At 43.3% G+C, this 16,044-nt stretch overlaps 1 protein-coding gene across 10 annotated transcripts in view; it reads left to right on the forward strand.

Annotated features, from left to right (window-relative positions):
* The window catches only part of senp6a (SUMO specific peptidase 6a), a 230,720-nt gene that overhangs the window by 178,027 nt on the left and 36,649 nt on the right, over positions 1-16,044 (forward strand). For all 10 annotated transcript variants that reach the window (XM_068044665.1, XM_068044661.1, XM_068044662.1 and 7 more), the window contains 2 exons: positions 5,190-5,369; positions 10,269-10,486. In XM_068044665.1, the coding sequence (XP_067900766.1) occupies positions 5,190-5,369; positions 10,269-10,486 (398 nt within the window). The remainder of the gene's footprint in view (positions 1-5,189; positions 5,370-10,268; positions 10,487-16,044) is intronic.

Consider the following 16,044-nt stretch of genomic DNA (forward strand, 5'->3'; position numbering starts at 1 on the left):
TTTTGTTAGCCACAGTAGATTCACCTTTCCTGTTGGGTTTTTGTCTTAGAGGAATGTATATTTGTTGTAAACCGTATAATACTACTTGAAATACTAGCCATTGCCTGTCTACCATCAAATCTTTTAATCTATTTTCCCAATCCACCATAGCCAACCTGCTATACTCTCATAGTTTCCTTTGTTCACATTTAAGACCCTAGTTTCAGAATAAGCTATATCGCTTTCAAACTTAATATAGAATTCTATTGTATTGTGGTCACTATATCCGAATGGCTCCTTTACAACAAGGTTGTTAATTAGCCCTTTCTCATTGCATAATACTAAATCTAAAATAGCCTCATCCCTCGTTGGTTCTTTGATGTACTGCTCCAGAAACCCATCTTGTACACACTCCAGGAATTCATCCTCCACAGCATTAGTGCTAATTAGGTTTGCCCAATCTATATGTAAATTGAAGTCACCCATTATTACTGTATTTCCCAGGCTACATACAGCTCTAATTTCCTGATTTATACCATGCCCAACATTACCACTACAGTTTGGTGGCCTATAAATAACTCCCTTTGATGTTTGCTGCCCCTTGCTGTTCCTTAGCTCTACCCAAACTGATTCTACAACTTGCTCCGTCGATCTAAGATCCTGTTTCACTAATGTACTGATCTCGTCCCTTATTAACAGCGCAACCTCACCTCCTTTTCCCCTCTGCGTATCCCTCCTAATTGACGAATATCCCTGAATACTCAGTTCCCAGTCCTCGTCACCCTTTAATCACATTTCTTTAATGGCAATTAAGTCATACCCATTTACCTCTATTTGTGCCTTCAAATCATCTACCTTGTTGCGAATGCTGCGTGCATTCAGACAGAGTGCCCTTAACTTTGTTTTAACATTATTATTCACTCCAATCCTATTTGATGTTTGCCTTCCCCTTGTCTGCCTTCCAATTTCGCTTACTACTTCTCTACTTCCTGTTACCAGTTGTGCTTCCCTCCAATCTGAGCTCCCTCTTAGGTTCCCAACCCCCTGCCAATTTAGTTTAAACCCTCGCCAACAGCAGTAGCAAATATCCCTGCGAGGATGTTCTGGCTGGTACTGTTAAGGTGCAACTCGTCCATCTTGTACAGGTCCCACCATCCCAAAACGGATCCCAATGCCTCAAAAGTCTGATGCCCTCCCTCCTGCACCAATTCTGCAGCCACTTGTTAAATTGCTTAATCCTCCTAGTCCTATGCTCACTGGCACGTGGCACTGGGAGTAATCCTGAGATTACTGCTTTTGAGGACTTGCTTTTTAATTTCTTTCCTAATACCTTAAACTCTCCTTTCAGGACCTCATCCCTCCTTTTACCTATGTCGTTGGTACCACTGTGGACCACGACCTCTGGCTGTTCACCCTCCCCCAGAAGAATGTCCTGCAGCTGCTCTCTGACATCCTTGATCCTGGCACTGGGGAGGCAACATAGCATCCTGGTGTCATATCTGCGGCCGCAGAGACACCTGTCTGTTACTCTAACAAATCCCCTATTGCTATTGCTCTTCCACTCTCTTTCCTCTCCTCATATACAGCCGGGCCACCTGTGGTGCCACAGACTTAGCTCTTGCTGCACTCCTCTGAGGAACACTTGCGCTCACCAGTATCCAAAATGGCAAACCAGTTAGCAAGCAAGATCGACTCAGCGGACTCTTGCACTACCTGCCTCGTTCTTTTAGACTGCCTGGCGGTCACCCATTCCCTCTCTGCCTGCACGTTCTTAACCTGCGGTGTGATCACCTCCCTAAAGGTGCAATCCACGTAGTTCTCTGCCTGCAGATGCACCACAGTGACTCCAGCCGCCACTCGAGTTCCGAAACCTGGAGCTCAAGGTTCTGCAGCCGGTGACACTTCCTGCAGATGTGTTTGCCAAGGACACATGGTGCATCCATGACTTCCCACATACCACAGAGTACACATTCCACTCGGACAAGCTGCCCTGCCATGCCTTAGCTTTACAAACTAATGTCATAAGTGCAATAAGTAGAATAACTTACCAGATAATCGCCAATCAGCTTCTTCCCCTGTACCGTGGAGGCTGAAAAGGCAGAAAAGAAAGTGTCAAAAGAGCACCTCCTTCCCCTTGTCACTGAACTCCTTCACACACCAACTCACAGCCTCACACTCTGTCCAAACAGCACTTTCTAATTAGTAATTACTAATAAATTACACCAGCTAAAACCTTAGTAGTATTAACCTTACCACTTATAAGGTAGCTATTTAGTTATAGATATTTAGCTATAAAACAGGTCTTAACAAATAATGAAGTAAAGCATAAACACACCGATTCAGATTTGAAAGTTCCGTTTTTACCTTAACCCCTCACACTCATTCACTCACACAAATACATATACACTGGTTAGCCGGAAAAATAAAAGGTTTTTTTTTGTTCAGAGGTCTGTAACAGACAAAAAAATACTTGGGCTGAATACTTGCTCATTTTTGCAGAAAACAGCAGATGAGATATGTTGTGTTCCAAAACTGGCGTACAGTCTAGCCTCCAAATACACGTAGATGGGTCACTGGAATCTCTTAGAACTGTTCTTTTCAGGCGGCATTGAGAATTAATTTAGTAGGCTTTTCTTCAAAGACTGGAGACGAGATGAGTTGACACAGTGGACTTCTCGGTCTTTCAGAGAGGTGCTGGAAAGCTCAGCTGGGTTGTGGTCTTCTGTCCTGCCTTGGAAATTCTCTTCTCTTCTTGTGCAGGCTTGACTGTTTAAACAGTCAGTAAGAATCTGGTCTTTTCTTCCATGACACTTCTTCAGCAGGCTTGTCTCGTCAAGGGGCACACGACTGTCACTTCTCTGCCCACATCTTACCCAGTTACCAGGGTTTCTGTTCTATTTTTAATTTGAGTCATGTGATAACCAGTAAACATAGGTTTTTCCCTCTTGGGGGTTCATATGTCTTCAATGGATTCCAAAGCTGGTGAGAAAGAGATGAGAGCAGGCAGGAGCTTTCTGTCAGTTCAAAATTTCTCAGTTCGAAACTCTGCAACCACCAGCTAGTCATGTGACCAAACTGGTCTGACCACACGACGTGTATTAGGGAGCAGGGACTGGTTCCTTTGTTCCAACACTGTCTGCTGGTATGCAAAAATATCTTTCCGGCGAGGGGCTTGGCAATTCCTTGTGATAGGCCCTCTTTTCTTACCAGCAACAATTTTAAGTTTAATGTCCATGTGGTCAAATTAATGTGCCTCATGCTTGGCAGGCGGGGGCCTGCATGACACCACGTTTCCATAATGGTAAATAGATCATACCCATTTACCTCTATTTGTGCGTTTAAATCATCTACTTTGTTGTGAATGCTGCATGAATTAAGGTAGAGTGCCCTTAACCTTGTCGTCTTGGCATTATTCTGCATTCTAAACCTAGTTGATGCTTTCCTTTGTTTCGCCTGCCCTCTAATGTCGCTTGCTACTTTTCTACCTCATGTTACCAGCTTTACTTCCTTCCAATTTGAGCTACTGCTCAGGTTCCCATTCCCCTGACAAGCTAGTTTAAACCCTCCCCAACAGCACTAGCAAATCTCCATGTGCGGATATTAGTTCCAGTCCTGTTTAAGTGCAGCCCATCCATCATGTACAGGTCCCACCTGTCCCAGAACCGGTCCCAATGCCTAAGAAATCTGACGCCCCACCCCCACACCAGTTCTCCAGCCACATCTGCAATCGATCAATCCTCCTATTCCTATGCTCACTAGCATGTGGCACTGGGAGTAATCCTGAGATTACCATTTTGGAGGTTCTGCTTTTTAATTTCCTCCCTAACTCTCTCAAGTCTGCTTTCAGGACCTCATCCCTATTCCTACCTATGTCATTGGTACCAATGTGGACTGTGACCTCTAGCTGTTCACCCTCCCCCAGAAGGATGTCCTGCAGCCGCTCCGTCATATCCTTGACCTGAGCACCAGGGAGGCAATATACCATCTGGAGTCACCTTTACCGCTGCAGAAACGCCTGTCTGATCCTCTGGCTATTGAATCCCCTACCACCATTGCTCTTCCACTCTTCTTCCTCCCCTCCTGTGCAGCTGTGCCACCAGTGGTGCCACAGACTTTGTTCTTGCTGCACTCCCCTGAGGAACCATCGTCCTCACCAGTATCCAAATGGAAAACCAATTAGCAAGCACGATAGACTCGGGACTCCTGCACTGCCTGCTTGATTCTCCTGGACTGCCTGGCGGTCATCCGTTCCCTCCTTGCCTGCATGCTCCTAACCTGCGGTGTGACCACCTCTCGAAACGTGCTATCCACGTAGTCTTCTGTCTCGTGGATGCACAACAGTGACTCCAGCTGCCGCTTGAGTTCCAAAACCCAGAGCTCAAGCTTCTGTAGCCGGTGACGCTTCCTGCAGATGTGTTCATCTAGGACAACTGGTGCGTCCATGACTTCCCATATACCGCAGGATGTACATTCCACTTGGCCAAGCTGACCTGCCATACCTTAACTTTAAAAACTATATATTACAATTAGAAGTAGAATAACTTACCAGTTACTCACCAATCAGCTTCATCCCCTGTACCGATGAGAGAGGCAGCTACTAGAGGCTGAAAAAAGGTAGAAAAAGAAAGGAGCCCCTCCCTCACGCACCAAACTCCCACTTTACACTCTCTGCACTCAAAGTAGCTCTCTGTGCAGACAAATTTATTTTCTCTCAATTTATAATTCCCCTCCTTACCGAACTCCTTTACTTACCAAACTTCCTTCTTCACACTCTCTGCCCTCCAGCAGCACGCAATGGTTGATCACATGATTCTGAATCATTATCTTCTAAGCATTCTTTGCTTTTTTTTCTGTTCCTGATTATTGCTACGTGGAAGATTAGTTTGGTGGTATTAATGTAAGAGGATGTCAGACTAGTGGATAGATTCACTGGAGCAGCCTGGATGAATGATTTCATATTAATTTTGCTCTTCATACTATTGGGCATAGTAAGCACAAGTAAATGCGCTGATTGCTCCTGTTTAAATATATTTCAGTGGTGAAAGTGGACAGATATTTCAATCAGAATATTTGAATTTCTTGTACTTGATCAATTGAAAGTGAGGCTTTTATTAACCATTAACTAAACCAAATCAGTCATATGAAAATCATTACATGTATAAAAAAAAAAGTGAATAGAATATAACAACATATCTGTCCTTCCTTTGCAGTACCTAATGAGTCATCCCAGGACATTGTTTTACAAGCTTCAGAATTCATTATGTGTGAATGGTGCCATGCACGTGTATTACCAGTACTTTTTCTCCAAATGACGCCTGCTGCTTGCCACAATATACGATCATCTCTCCAAATGAACAAAGAGAAAAACTGGTTTGATTCTCAAGGGACCAGTAAGTATAATCCACTGTATTGCCAATGTTAAATTGATAAGCACACGTGAACTTTTTGATCTTTTACATAAAAATACTGTACCCAAGTGCAGGTGCCACTGTATCCTGAATCACACTCAGTCCCGTTCTACCATTACCACTGTGCTCGCTGACCTACGTTGGCTCCTGGTCCTGCAAAGCCTCAATTTTAAAATTTTCATCCTTGTTTTCAAATCACTCCACGGCCTCCACACCCCCAGCCTCCCTCCCTATCTCTGTAATCTCCTCCAGCCATACAATCCTCTGAGATCTCTGCTCTTTTCCAATTCTGATCTCTTGCTCATCCCCATTCATAATCATTCTGCCATTTGTGCTTGCGCCCTCAGCTGCCTGGGGCCTAAGCTCTGGAATTGACTCCTTAAATCTCTTGCCTCTCTACCTCGCTTTCCTCCTTTAAGACGCTCCTTAAAACCTACTTCTTTCACCAAGCTTTTTTTCACCTGTCCTAATGTCTCCTCAGGTGGCTTAGTGTAAAATTTTGTTTGATAGCACACCTATGAAATGCTTTGGGATGTTTTACTGCGTTAACGGTGCTATTTAAATACAAGTTGTTTTTGTTGCTGAATTAAGGCAATTAGCACTTTCTTTTTTGTGTGTGGGATCGTAGCCATCGTAGAAGCAGAATGTTGCTCACCATGTCTCTGTCAACCTCAATTAATTTGCTAACCTGAGACAGTTTGAGCTTTTCATAGAATAATAATGTTACAACACCAAAGGAGGCTATTTGGCCCGTTGTCTCTGTGCCTGCTCTTTGAGTTAGCTCCTTTTAATTCCATTTCTGTGCCCTTTGTCCTGACTTTTTAAGATTTTTCTATTTCAATTAGTACCACATTGTTTCTGGTAGGGCATTTTTTTGTTCTTATAACCCTTTGATTTGTTTTAATTAATTAGCCTAACCGTTCTGTTTCGGTGATCTCAATTTTAGACCTCCTGATTACTGATTCACACATCAGTGGAAATAGTTTTCTCTCTCATTTCATCAAAATCCCTCAAATTTTGAACTACTCCATTAACCTTGTCTGCTCTAATAAAAGGTCCAGTTTCTCTGGTCTTTAATGTGATATTACCGTAGTGAATCTCCTTTTCCCCTCTCCATGGCCTAGTTATCCTCCCACAGTTGTCCAGCTCCTTGGGTTCACTCTTGCCTATGCAGCCATAACCAGAACATCCCCAGCAATGGCTTTTCTTCCAACTCCAACAGTGACCTCTGGAGCCCTCCAAGAATCTACCCATGGCGTCCTCATCTTAATCTACATGCTACCTAATGGGATCATCTTCCACAGGTACGCTGATGGCACACAGCTGTACCCCACCACACTTCTCTCTACTCTTCCATTGCCTCTGTATAGTCAGATTGCTTGTCAAATGTCCAGTTCTTGATGAGCCACGCTTCGTTCAAACGTTTGGAAGACCAAAGGTAGTATTCTTTGGTCCCAGCCACAAACTGTGGACGCTTGACACTGATTCCAACCCCATTCTTGGCTACTTGTCAGCCTCAATCAGACTGTTCACAACCTCTGCATTCTATTCGACCCCGAACTGACCTCCGATCCCCATATCCTCTCCATTATAAAGAGCTCTGTAATATTGCCCACCTTTGTCCCTACATCAGCTGATCAGCCACTGAAAGTTTGATCCTGTCACCTCCAGACTCAACACTTCCAATGCTCTCCCAGCCAGCCTCTGATCTCCCTCCTACATAAACTGCCGCTAGACCAAAACTCTCTCCAACCATCAGCCCTTATCTTGCTGACTGACATTACTTCCTAGTACCCAAATACTTACAATTTAAAATTCTTATCCTTGTGTTACAGTGCTACAGAACTCTGCATTCTTTGAATGTGGCACTTCTTGTATTCTCCCCTCTCTGCTGCACCACACCTGCACCCCCATGTCTCCATTGGCAACTGATTTTTCGATTCTTAAATTCTTCTGCCTTTCCACCTCTAACTCCTCCTTTAAGACCCGCCTCAAAGTCCAGTTCTTTGACTAAACTTTTGACTACCTCTCCTAATATCTCATTCTTTTGCTTAAAGTCCTTTTTTTAATAATTATGTATATGTATCTATATTACTTATCCCAAATAAATGATTTGTGTAAGTTTAGCATTTGATGCTCCTATCAATAAAAAATATTCTCAATTTGTTTTGCTACCATTAAAGGTTAGTATATCTGGACTTCACAAGTTCTTTTGCTTTTAAAGTATTCCCATTTAGTGCAAATTTCCTCTCTTATTGTCCCTCTGAAAATGTATCACTTCACATTCCTAGGAACATAGGAGTAGGCCATTTAGCTGCTCAAGCCTGTTCCACCATTCAATAAGATCATTTTATAGCTTTCTTCCTCACTATCAACCACGTGGCCAATTTTTGTATTATCTGCGAACTTTTTAATCATGCCCTTCTACATTTTCATCTAAGTCATTGATATATGCACCATGAAAAGCCACACATTGAACTGCACTCTACTCCTATTTCTGGGTTAAGTAGCATGTTGCACCAGGAGTAATCTACCTTTGAGATCCTGGTTTTTAATTTGTTTCCAAGCTTCCGAAAATTTGTCTGCAGCACCTCATCCCTCTTTCTACCGATGTTATTAGTATCGATATGGATCATGACTGCTGGCTGTTCATCCTCGCCCCACCAGCCCACTTCAAAAACTTTTCTGCAGCCACTAAGTGACGTCATTGACCCTGGCACCAGGGAGGCAACACGCCATCCTGGATTCATGTGGGCAGCACAGAAACACCTGATTGTTCCCCTAACAGTTAAATTCCCTATCATTATTGCTTTCCTGACCCCCCTTCCTCTACCTCCTTCCCCCACCTCCTTCCCCCAACCCCCTTGTCAGCAGAACCATACATGGTGCTGTGACCTTGGCTCTGGCTGTTCTCCCCAGAGAAACCATTGCTTTCACCAGTTTTCACAAGTGAATACAGGTTAAAAGAGCAAGATGCACTCCGGGCACTCCTGCACTACCTGCCTTGTCCTCCTTTTCTGTCTGGCAGCCACTCATTTCCTGTCTGCCTGCACACGGTTAAGCTGCTGGGTGACCACCTCCTGAAATGTGCTATTCAAGTAGCTGTTAGCCTCACAGATGAACTGCAGTAGTGCTAGTTGCTGTTAAAGCTCTGAAACCTGGAGCTCGTGCTCCTCCAGCTGATGACACTGAGCATGTTGTTGTCCAGGACAGAAGAAGCATCCTTTTTTTAAAATTCATTCATGGATGGGAGTGTCACGAGCAAGGTCAGAATTTGTGGCCCATCCCTAATTGCCCTTGAGAAGATGATGGTGAGCTACCTTCTTGAATTGCTGCAGTCCATGTGTTGTTAGGAAGGGAGTTCCAAGATTTTGACCCAGCAACAGTGAAGGAACAATGATACAGTTCCAAGTCAGGATGGTGTGTGACTTGGAGGAAAACTTACATTTGGTGGTGTTCCCATGCGTCTACTGCCCTTGTTCTTGATGGTTGAGGTCGCAGGTCCTGGAATTCCCATATGGCACAGGATGTGCATTTGATGGGACTGAGGTGCCCTGCCATCGCTCGATTGATTAGATGAATAACTGAAATTACCAGAAATAAACTTGATCTAGTAATTGAGTCTTAAGTTTAAGTTGTAGGCAGATTAAATAAAGTAATTAAGGGGGTAAGGGCTGTAACTTGCCCCCGCTACCCCTCCTTATGATGTGAGATACTCCTCTACTTTTACTGTGACGTCAGTTTCTCTCAACTCCCTTGCTGTTTGTTTTAATACTTTCTATTGACTCTATCAGTTCCACTTCATATCTTCAAAACTTCAATTAAATCACCCTTTAGCATTCTACATTCAAAAGAATACAACCCTAGTTTGTGTAATCCTCATAATTGAACCCTTGGAGTCCAGTTATCATACTAGTAAATCTATGCTGAACTCCCTCCAAGGCCAGTATATCCTTCCTAAAGTATGGTGCTCAGAACTGAAAACGCTACTCTAGCAATGGTCTAACCAGGGCTTTGTATAGCTGTGGCATGATTTCTAACCCATTGTATTATAGTCCTCCTATATATAAAGGCCAGCATTCCATTAGCCTTTTTTATTATTTATGTACAGGTCTATGGCATGTTAATGATCCATGTACATGGACCCCTAAGTCTCTTTGGACCTCTGCTGTTTTGAGCTTTGCGCCAGTTGGGAAGTATTCTGATTTATCCTTTTTTAGGTCCAAAGTGGATGACCTCACATTTGCCTATATTGAAATCCCCATTCACTTAATCTGTCTATATTGCAGTAATTTTATGCTTCCATCTACACTTCTTTCCATCCAGACCTATCTTTGTGTCATCAGCAGACTTGGATATGTGGTTCTCTATCCTGTCATCTAAGTTGTTAATAAATACAGTGAATAATTGAAGCCCCAACACAGATCATTGCTTGACACCACTGATCACATTCTGCCAATGAGAGCATCTACCCATTATCCCTACCCTCTGACTGCTGCTGCTCATGCAATTTCCTAGCCAGATCAATAATTTGCAAGTCCATGCTGGCTTTCTCTGAATCTCACCTCCTTTGACTCATTACCTACTTTTACTCTCACTTCTGGAAGTGCCTTGATGCAGTCTCCATGAAAGGTGCCATATGCACATGAGTTGTTTTTATTAACCAACTTCCTATCTGTGCTTAAAATTCCCTTAGCATCATCAACAGGCAACCAATGCAGCAATTTATCATGTACCTTTTGGAAATTAATATGAATCTGTTGCATTTCCTTCATAATATTACAGTAACAATGTGGAAAATATCTGGCACATCTTAAACACCAGCGTAGCTGTTTTTGGTGGCAAAGACGTTGAGCAGCATTTGTGTGTTGTATTTTGCAGCTACTGATGAACGATACATTGTCCTGATTTTTGAGTCTGTTCCGGATCTTCGAGCGACTGCTATTTTTGAAAGGATTTTAACTGAAATTGGCAAAAAGAACAGTGTACCAAAATTTTTTGTCCCCATATCATTTGTTGAAGCAAACAGCAGGCTGCTTCTGTTTACACACAACCAAGAGGAACATACCAAGGGGAATCTATTACTTGACGACAGCAGGGTAAGCATGTGGCTGTACTACTCTGGTTCGTTTCCACTGATGTACTTGTTTTACGGATGCTTGGGTGCAAAACAATGGAGTGCAAAGTCAAATGATGAACCTTGGTTCTTCTAGACCTCTACAAACTTGGGTGTGTGTTTAGTGCAGACTGACTGGCCGCCTTATGGCTGGCTCTTCTTTATATATACGCACTTGAATACAGTTAACTGATTAACACCCAATACCAGTGACATTGAAAAAACACACCACGTTGTGCAGGTCTCAGTCCGGTCTCTGAAAGGCAGAGGTCCAGGTTATAAGAAATGTTAGGAACGGAAGAGGTAACTTACCCATTCCTAACATATGTTCTCAAGTTTTTGAACTTTTCATCACCAGGAGCAATTTGCTTGGCTTAGTTTTGTTGCTTCCCTTCAGATCTTGGAAAGTTGAATTCAACTACCTGAAAGCTTCTCCTATTCTGGGTGGTTGGGAGGAAATTCTTCATCTTTCTCAGAACTTAACAGAACTTAAGTTTTCAATTGTTGGTAATTTTTTTATTGCTTGCCTCTTAGACACTGCCATCCTTACTGTAATTAGATGACCAGAAGTATACAGTACTTATGATGGGGTCTGGCCAATGTATTAATGTATTTAGGAAAGAAAATCTTGGATTTATATAGTGCCTTTCATGAGCAGAATTTCAAAATTTGCCCATGATACCAAATTTGGTGGAGTGGCAAATAGTGAGGATGATGTGAATTGCCTGCAACAGGGCATAAATAGGCTAGCAGAATGGGCAGACAAGTGGCAGATGGAATTTAATACAGAGAAGTATGAGGTGATGCATTTTGTCAGAAAGGATAGGGTGTTAGGGTCTGAAGTTCTTTTAATGGATGATAAATACCTGGTAATTCAAAATAATAGGGTGAACAGGTGTTGGGTGTTAATTAGTTAATTGTATTCAAGTGTATATATATATATGAGCCAGCCAGCAGTGGTTGGTGGTGTTTGGAGAGCAGACGTAAGCTCTGTGGCAAGCAATAAACTATCTCCACCAAAGCATCCTAGTCTCAGTGTCTTCTTCACAAACAGGCTTGGGATATTTCTCTGACATAGGGAGGGCCAATATAGACTTAATGATACAGTTCTAAAAAGTGTGTAGGAGCAGAGGAACTTGGGGGTGCATATGCACCAATCTTTGAAGGTGGCAGGACAAATTGAAAGAGTGGTTAGCAAAGCGTATGGGACCTTGGGCTTCATAAATAGAGACATTGAGTACAAAAGCAGGGAAGTTATGCTGAACCTTTATAAAGCTCTGGTTGGGCCACAACTAGAGTATTGTGTCCAGTTCTAGTCACCATATTTCAGGAAGGATTTGAGGGTCCTTGAGAGGGTGCGGAGGAAATTTACCAGAATGGTTTCAGGGAATGTGGAATATTACTTACGAGGTTAGGAAAAGCTGGGATTGATCTCCTTAGAACAAAGGAGTTTGAGGCGAGATTTAATAGAGCTGGTGGAGGTGGGGTCATTGAATGTTTTTAAGGCAGAGGTAGATAGATTCTTGTTAGGAAAGAGAATCAAAGGGTAGATGGGAGTGTGGAATTCTAGACAGAAACAGATCAGCCATGATCTGATTGAATGGCGGAGCAGGCTCGAATGGCCTACTTCTGCTCCTAATTCGTATGGTCGTAGAAGGTGTACAAGATAATGAACAGCTTAGATAAGGTAGACAAAGAAAAACTGTTCCCATTAACTGATGGTACAAGGACATGGGGTTACAATTTTGAAGGCTTTGGGCAAAAGATACAGGGGAAATATGAGGAGGCACTTTTTTACGCAGTGCATGGTAGTGACCTGAAACTCGCTGCCAGCTAGATTGCTGGAAATGGAAACAATCAATGATCTCAAAAGGAAATTGGATGGCCACTTGCAAGAAATAAACTTGCACGGTTACGGGGATCGAGCGGGGGACAGGGACTGACTGGATTGCTCTGCAGCGACCCAGCATGGACTCAATGGGCCAAATGGCCTCCTGCGCTGTAAATGACTCCATATCCGTGACCCCAGAACATTCCAAAGTGCTTTACAGCCAATGAAGTACTTTCAAAGTATGGTCACTGTTGTAATGCAACAGCTAATTTGCACACAGTAAGGTCTCACAAACAGCAGTCTGATAAAGTCCAGAAATCTGTTTTTAATGGTTGAGGGATTAAATATTAGCCAGAATACTGAGGAGAGCTTCCCTGTTCTTAGAAATAGTGTCATGGGATCTTTTATATCTGGCGGCACAGGCAGATGAGATCTTCCTTTCGTGTCTCGCCCAAAAGACAGCACTTCCAATAATGCAGCACTCCTTCAGTACTGCATTAGTGTGCCACATATGCTTTAATGGTACTATATATTAATTTCCTCAATGCACAATTCCAAAGCCATGACTTTCTTTGCTGCTGAGTCAGTCTGGAAATATAGACCTGTTAAAGCATAAGTGAATAATGCAAGACTGGATTGCATCTGTTTTAACGCAAGGAGTCTTACAAATAAGGCAGATGAATTGAGGGCTTTGATCAACACACAGAAATATGATATTGCTATCACAGAGACATGGTTGAGGGAAGGTCGGGACTGGCAGCTCAATATTCCAGGGTATAGAATCTTCAGGCATGACCGGGGGTGGGGGGGGGGGGCGGTGTAAAAGAGGAGGTGGTATTGCACGATTGATCAAGGAGACAATTACTGCAGTAAAGGGGGAGGATATCTTAGAACGTTCCTCAAATGAGGCCATATGGGGAGAACTTAAAAACAAAAAGGGGCAATCGCTTTGTTGGGAGTGTACTATAGGTCTCCAAACAATCAGGGAGAGGTAGAGGAGCAGATATGTAGGCAAATCTCAGAAAGGTATAAAGATAGTAGTGTAATAATAGGGGATTTCAACTTCCCCAATATTAACAGGGATAGTCTTAGTGCAAAAGGCTTAAAGGGGGAGGAATTCTTAAAGTGCATCCAGGAGAGCTTTTTGAGCCAGTCTTGTAGAAAGCCCTACAAGAGAAGGGGCGGTACTGGACCTAATCTTAGGGAATGAAGCCGGACAAGTGGTAGAAGTGTCAGTGGAGTAGCATTTCGGGGATAGTGACCATAACTCTGTATGATTTAAGGTAGTTATGGAAAAGGACAAAGATGGACCCGAAATATAGGTACTGAATTGGGGGAAGGCCAATTTCAATATGATAAAACAGGATCTAGCCAAAGTGGACTGGGAGCAGCTACTTGTCGGAAAGTCTACATTACATCAGTGGGAGTCATTCAAAAAGGAAATAGCGAGAGTTCAGAGTCAACGTGTTTCTGTAAAGGTGAAGGGTAGAGCCAACAAGTCCAGGGAACCCTGGATGTCAAGGGATATAGAGGATTGGATAAGGGAAAAAAGGAGGCTTATGGTAGATTCAGAGGGCTGAAAACAGCGCAAACCCTAGAGGAGTATAGAAAGTGTAGGGGGGTACTTAAAGTGATTAGGAGAGCGAAGAGGGGGCATGAGAAAACACTGGCGAGCAAGATAAAGGAAAATCCCAAGGTGTTTTATAAGTATATTAAGGGCAAGAGGATAACCAGAGAAAGAGTAGGGCCATTAGGGACCAAAGTGGCAATATGTGTGTGGAGCCGGAGGACGTAGATGAGGTTTTAAGTGATTACTTTTCATCTGTGTTCACTATGGAGAAGAACGATGTCGGTGCAGAGATCAGGGGAGGGGGATTGTGATACAATTGAAAAAATTAGCATTGAAAGGGATGAGATATTAGCGGCTTTAGAGTGCTTAAAAGTGGATAAATCCCCAGGCCCAGATGAGATGTATGCCAGGCTGCTTTGTGAGGCAAGGGAGGAGATTGCAGGGGCTCTGACACAAACTTTCAAAGCCTCTCTGGCCACAGGAGAGGTGCCAGAGGACTGGAGGACAGTGAATGTGGTACCATTATTCAAGAAGGGTAGTAGGGATATACCGGATAATTGCAGGCCAGTGAGTCTAACATCAGTGGTAGGGAAACTATTGGAAAAAATTCTGAGGGACAGGATTAATCTCCACTTGGAGAGGCAGGGATTAATCAGGGATAGTCAGCATGGCTTTGTCAGGGGGAGATTGTGTCTAACAAATTTGATTGAATTTTTCGAGGAGGTGACGAGGTGTGTAGATGAGGGTAAAACAGTTGATGTAGTCTACATGGACTTCAGTAAGGTCCTGCATAGGGGATTGATCAAGAAGGGAAGAGCCCATGGGATCCGGGGAAATTTGGCAAATTGGATCCAAAATTTTCTTAGTGGCAGGAGGCAGAGGGTGATCGAGTGTTGTTTTTGCGATTGGAAGCCTGTGACCAGTGGTCTGTCGCAGGGATCGGTGCTGGGACCCTTGCTGTTTGTAGTGTACATTAATGATTTAGATGTGAATATAGGAGGTGTGAGCAGTAAGTTCACAGATGACACGAAAATTGGTGGTGTCGTAAATAGTGAGGAGGAAAGCCTTAGATTACAGGACGATGTAGATGGGCTGGTAAGATGGACAAAGCAGTGTCAAATGGAATTTAATCTTGAGAAGTGTGAGGTGATGCATTTTGGGAGGACTAACAAGGCAAGGGAATATACAATGGATGGTAGGACCCTCGGAAGTACAGAGGGACCTTGGTGTACTTTGCCATGGATGACTGAAGGCAGCAGCACAGGTAGATAAGGTGGTTAGGAAGGCATATGGGATACTTTCCTTTATTAGGCGAGGCATAAAATATAAGAACAGGGAGGTTATGATGGAGCTATATAAAACGCTAGTCAGGCCACAGCTGGAGTACTGTGTACAGTTCTGGTCACTGCACGATAGGATGGATGTGATTGCACTGGAGAGGGTGCAGAGGAGATTCACCAGGATGTTGCTTGCGCTGGAGCACTTCAGCAATAAAGTGAGACTGAAAAGGCTAGGGTTGTTTTCCTTAGAGCAGAGAAGGCTGTGGGGGTACCTGATTGAGGTATACAAAATTATGAGGGGCATAGATAGGAAGAAACGTTTTCCCTTGGCAGAGGTGTCAATAACCAGGGGGCATAGATTTAAAGTAAGGGGCCAGGATGTTTAGAAGGGATTGAGGAAAAATGTTTTCACCCAGAAGGTGGTTGGAATCTGGAACACACTGACTGAAGGGGTGGTAGAGGCAGGAATCCTCAACATTTAAGAAGTATTTAGATGAGCACTTGAAACACCATAGCATACAAGGTTATGGGCCAAGTGCTGAAAAATGGGATTAGAATAGATAGGTGGTTGATGGCTGGCACGGGCATGATGGGCCGAAGGGCCTGTTTATGTGCTGTATAACTTTGATTGTATGAAATTAAGTATGATCCTCAGGAGCACCAAATTAACAACAAGGTCAATGTTCAAGTGACGAGTAACATTCGCACCACACAAGTGCCAGACAATGACTATCTCAAACAAGAGAGAATCTAACCTTCTCCCCTTGACATTCAATGGCATTACAATTGCTGAATCCCCCACTATCAACATCCTGGGAGTTACCTTTGACCAGAAACTGAACTGGACTAGCCATATAAAT

Source organism: Heterodontus francisci, chromosome 13 (assembly GCF_036365525.1).
Source record: "Heterodontus francisci isolate sHetFra1 chromosome 13, sHetFra1.hap1, whole genome shotgun sequence".
NCBI lineage: Eukaryota > Metazoa > Chordata > Chondrichthyes > Heterodontiformes > Heterodontidae > Heterodontus > Heterodontus francisci.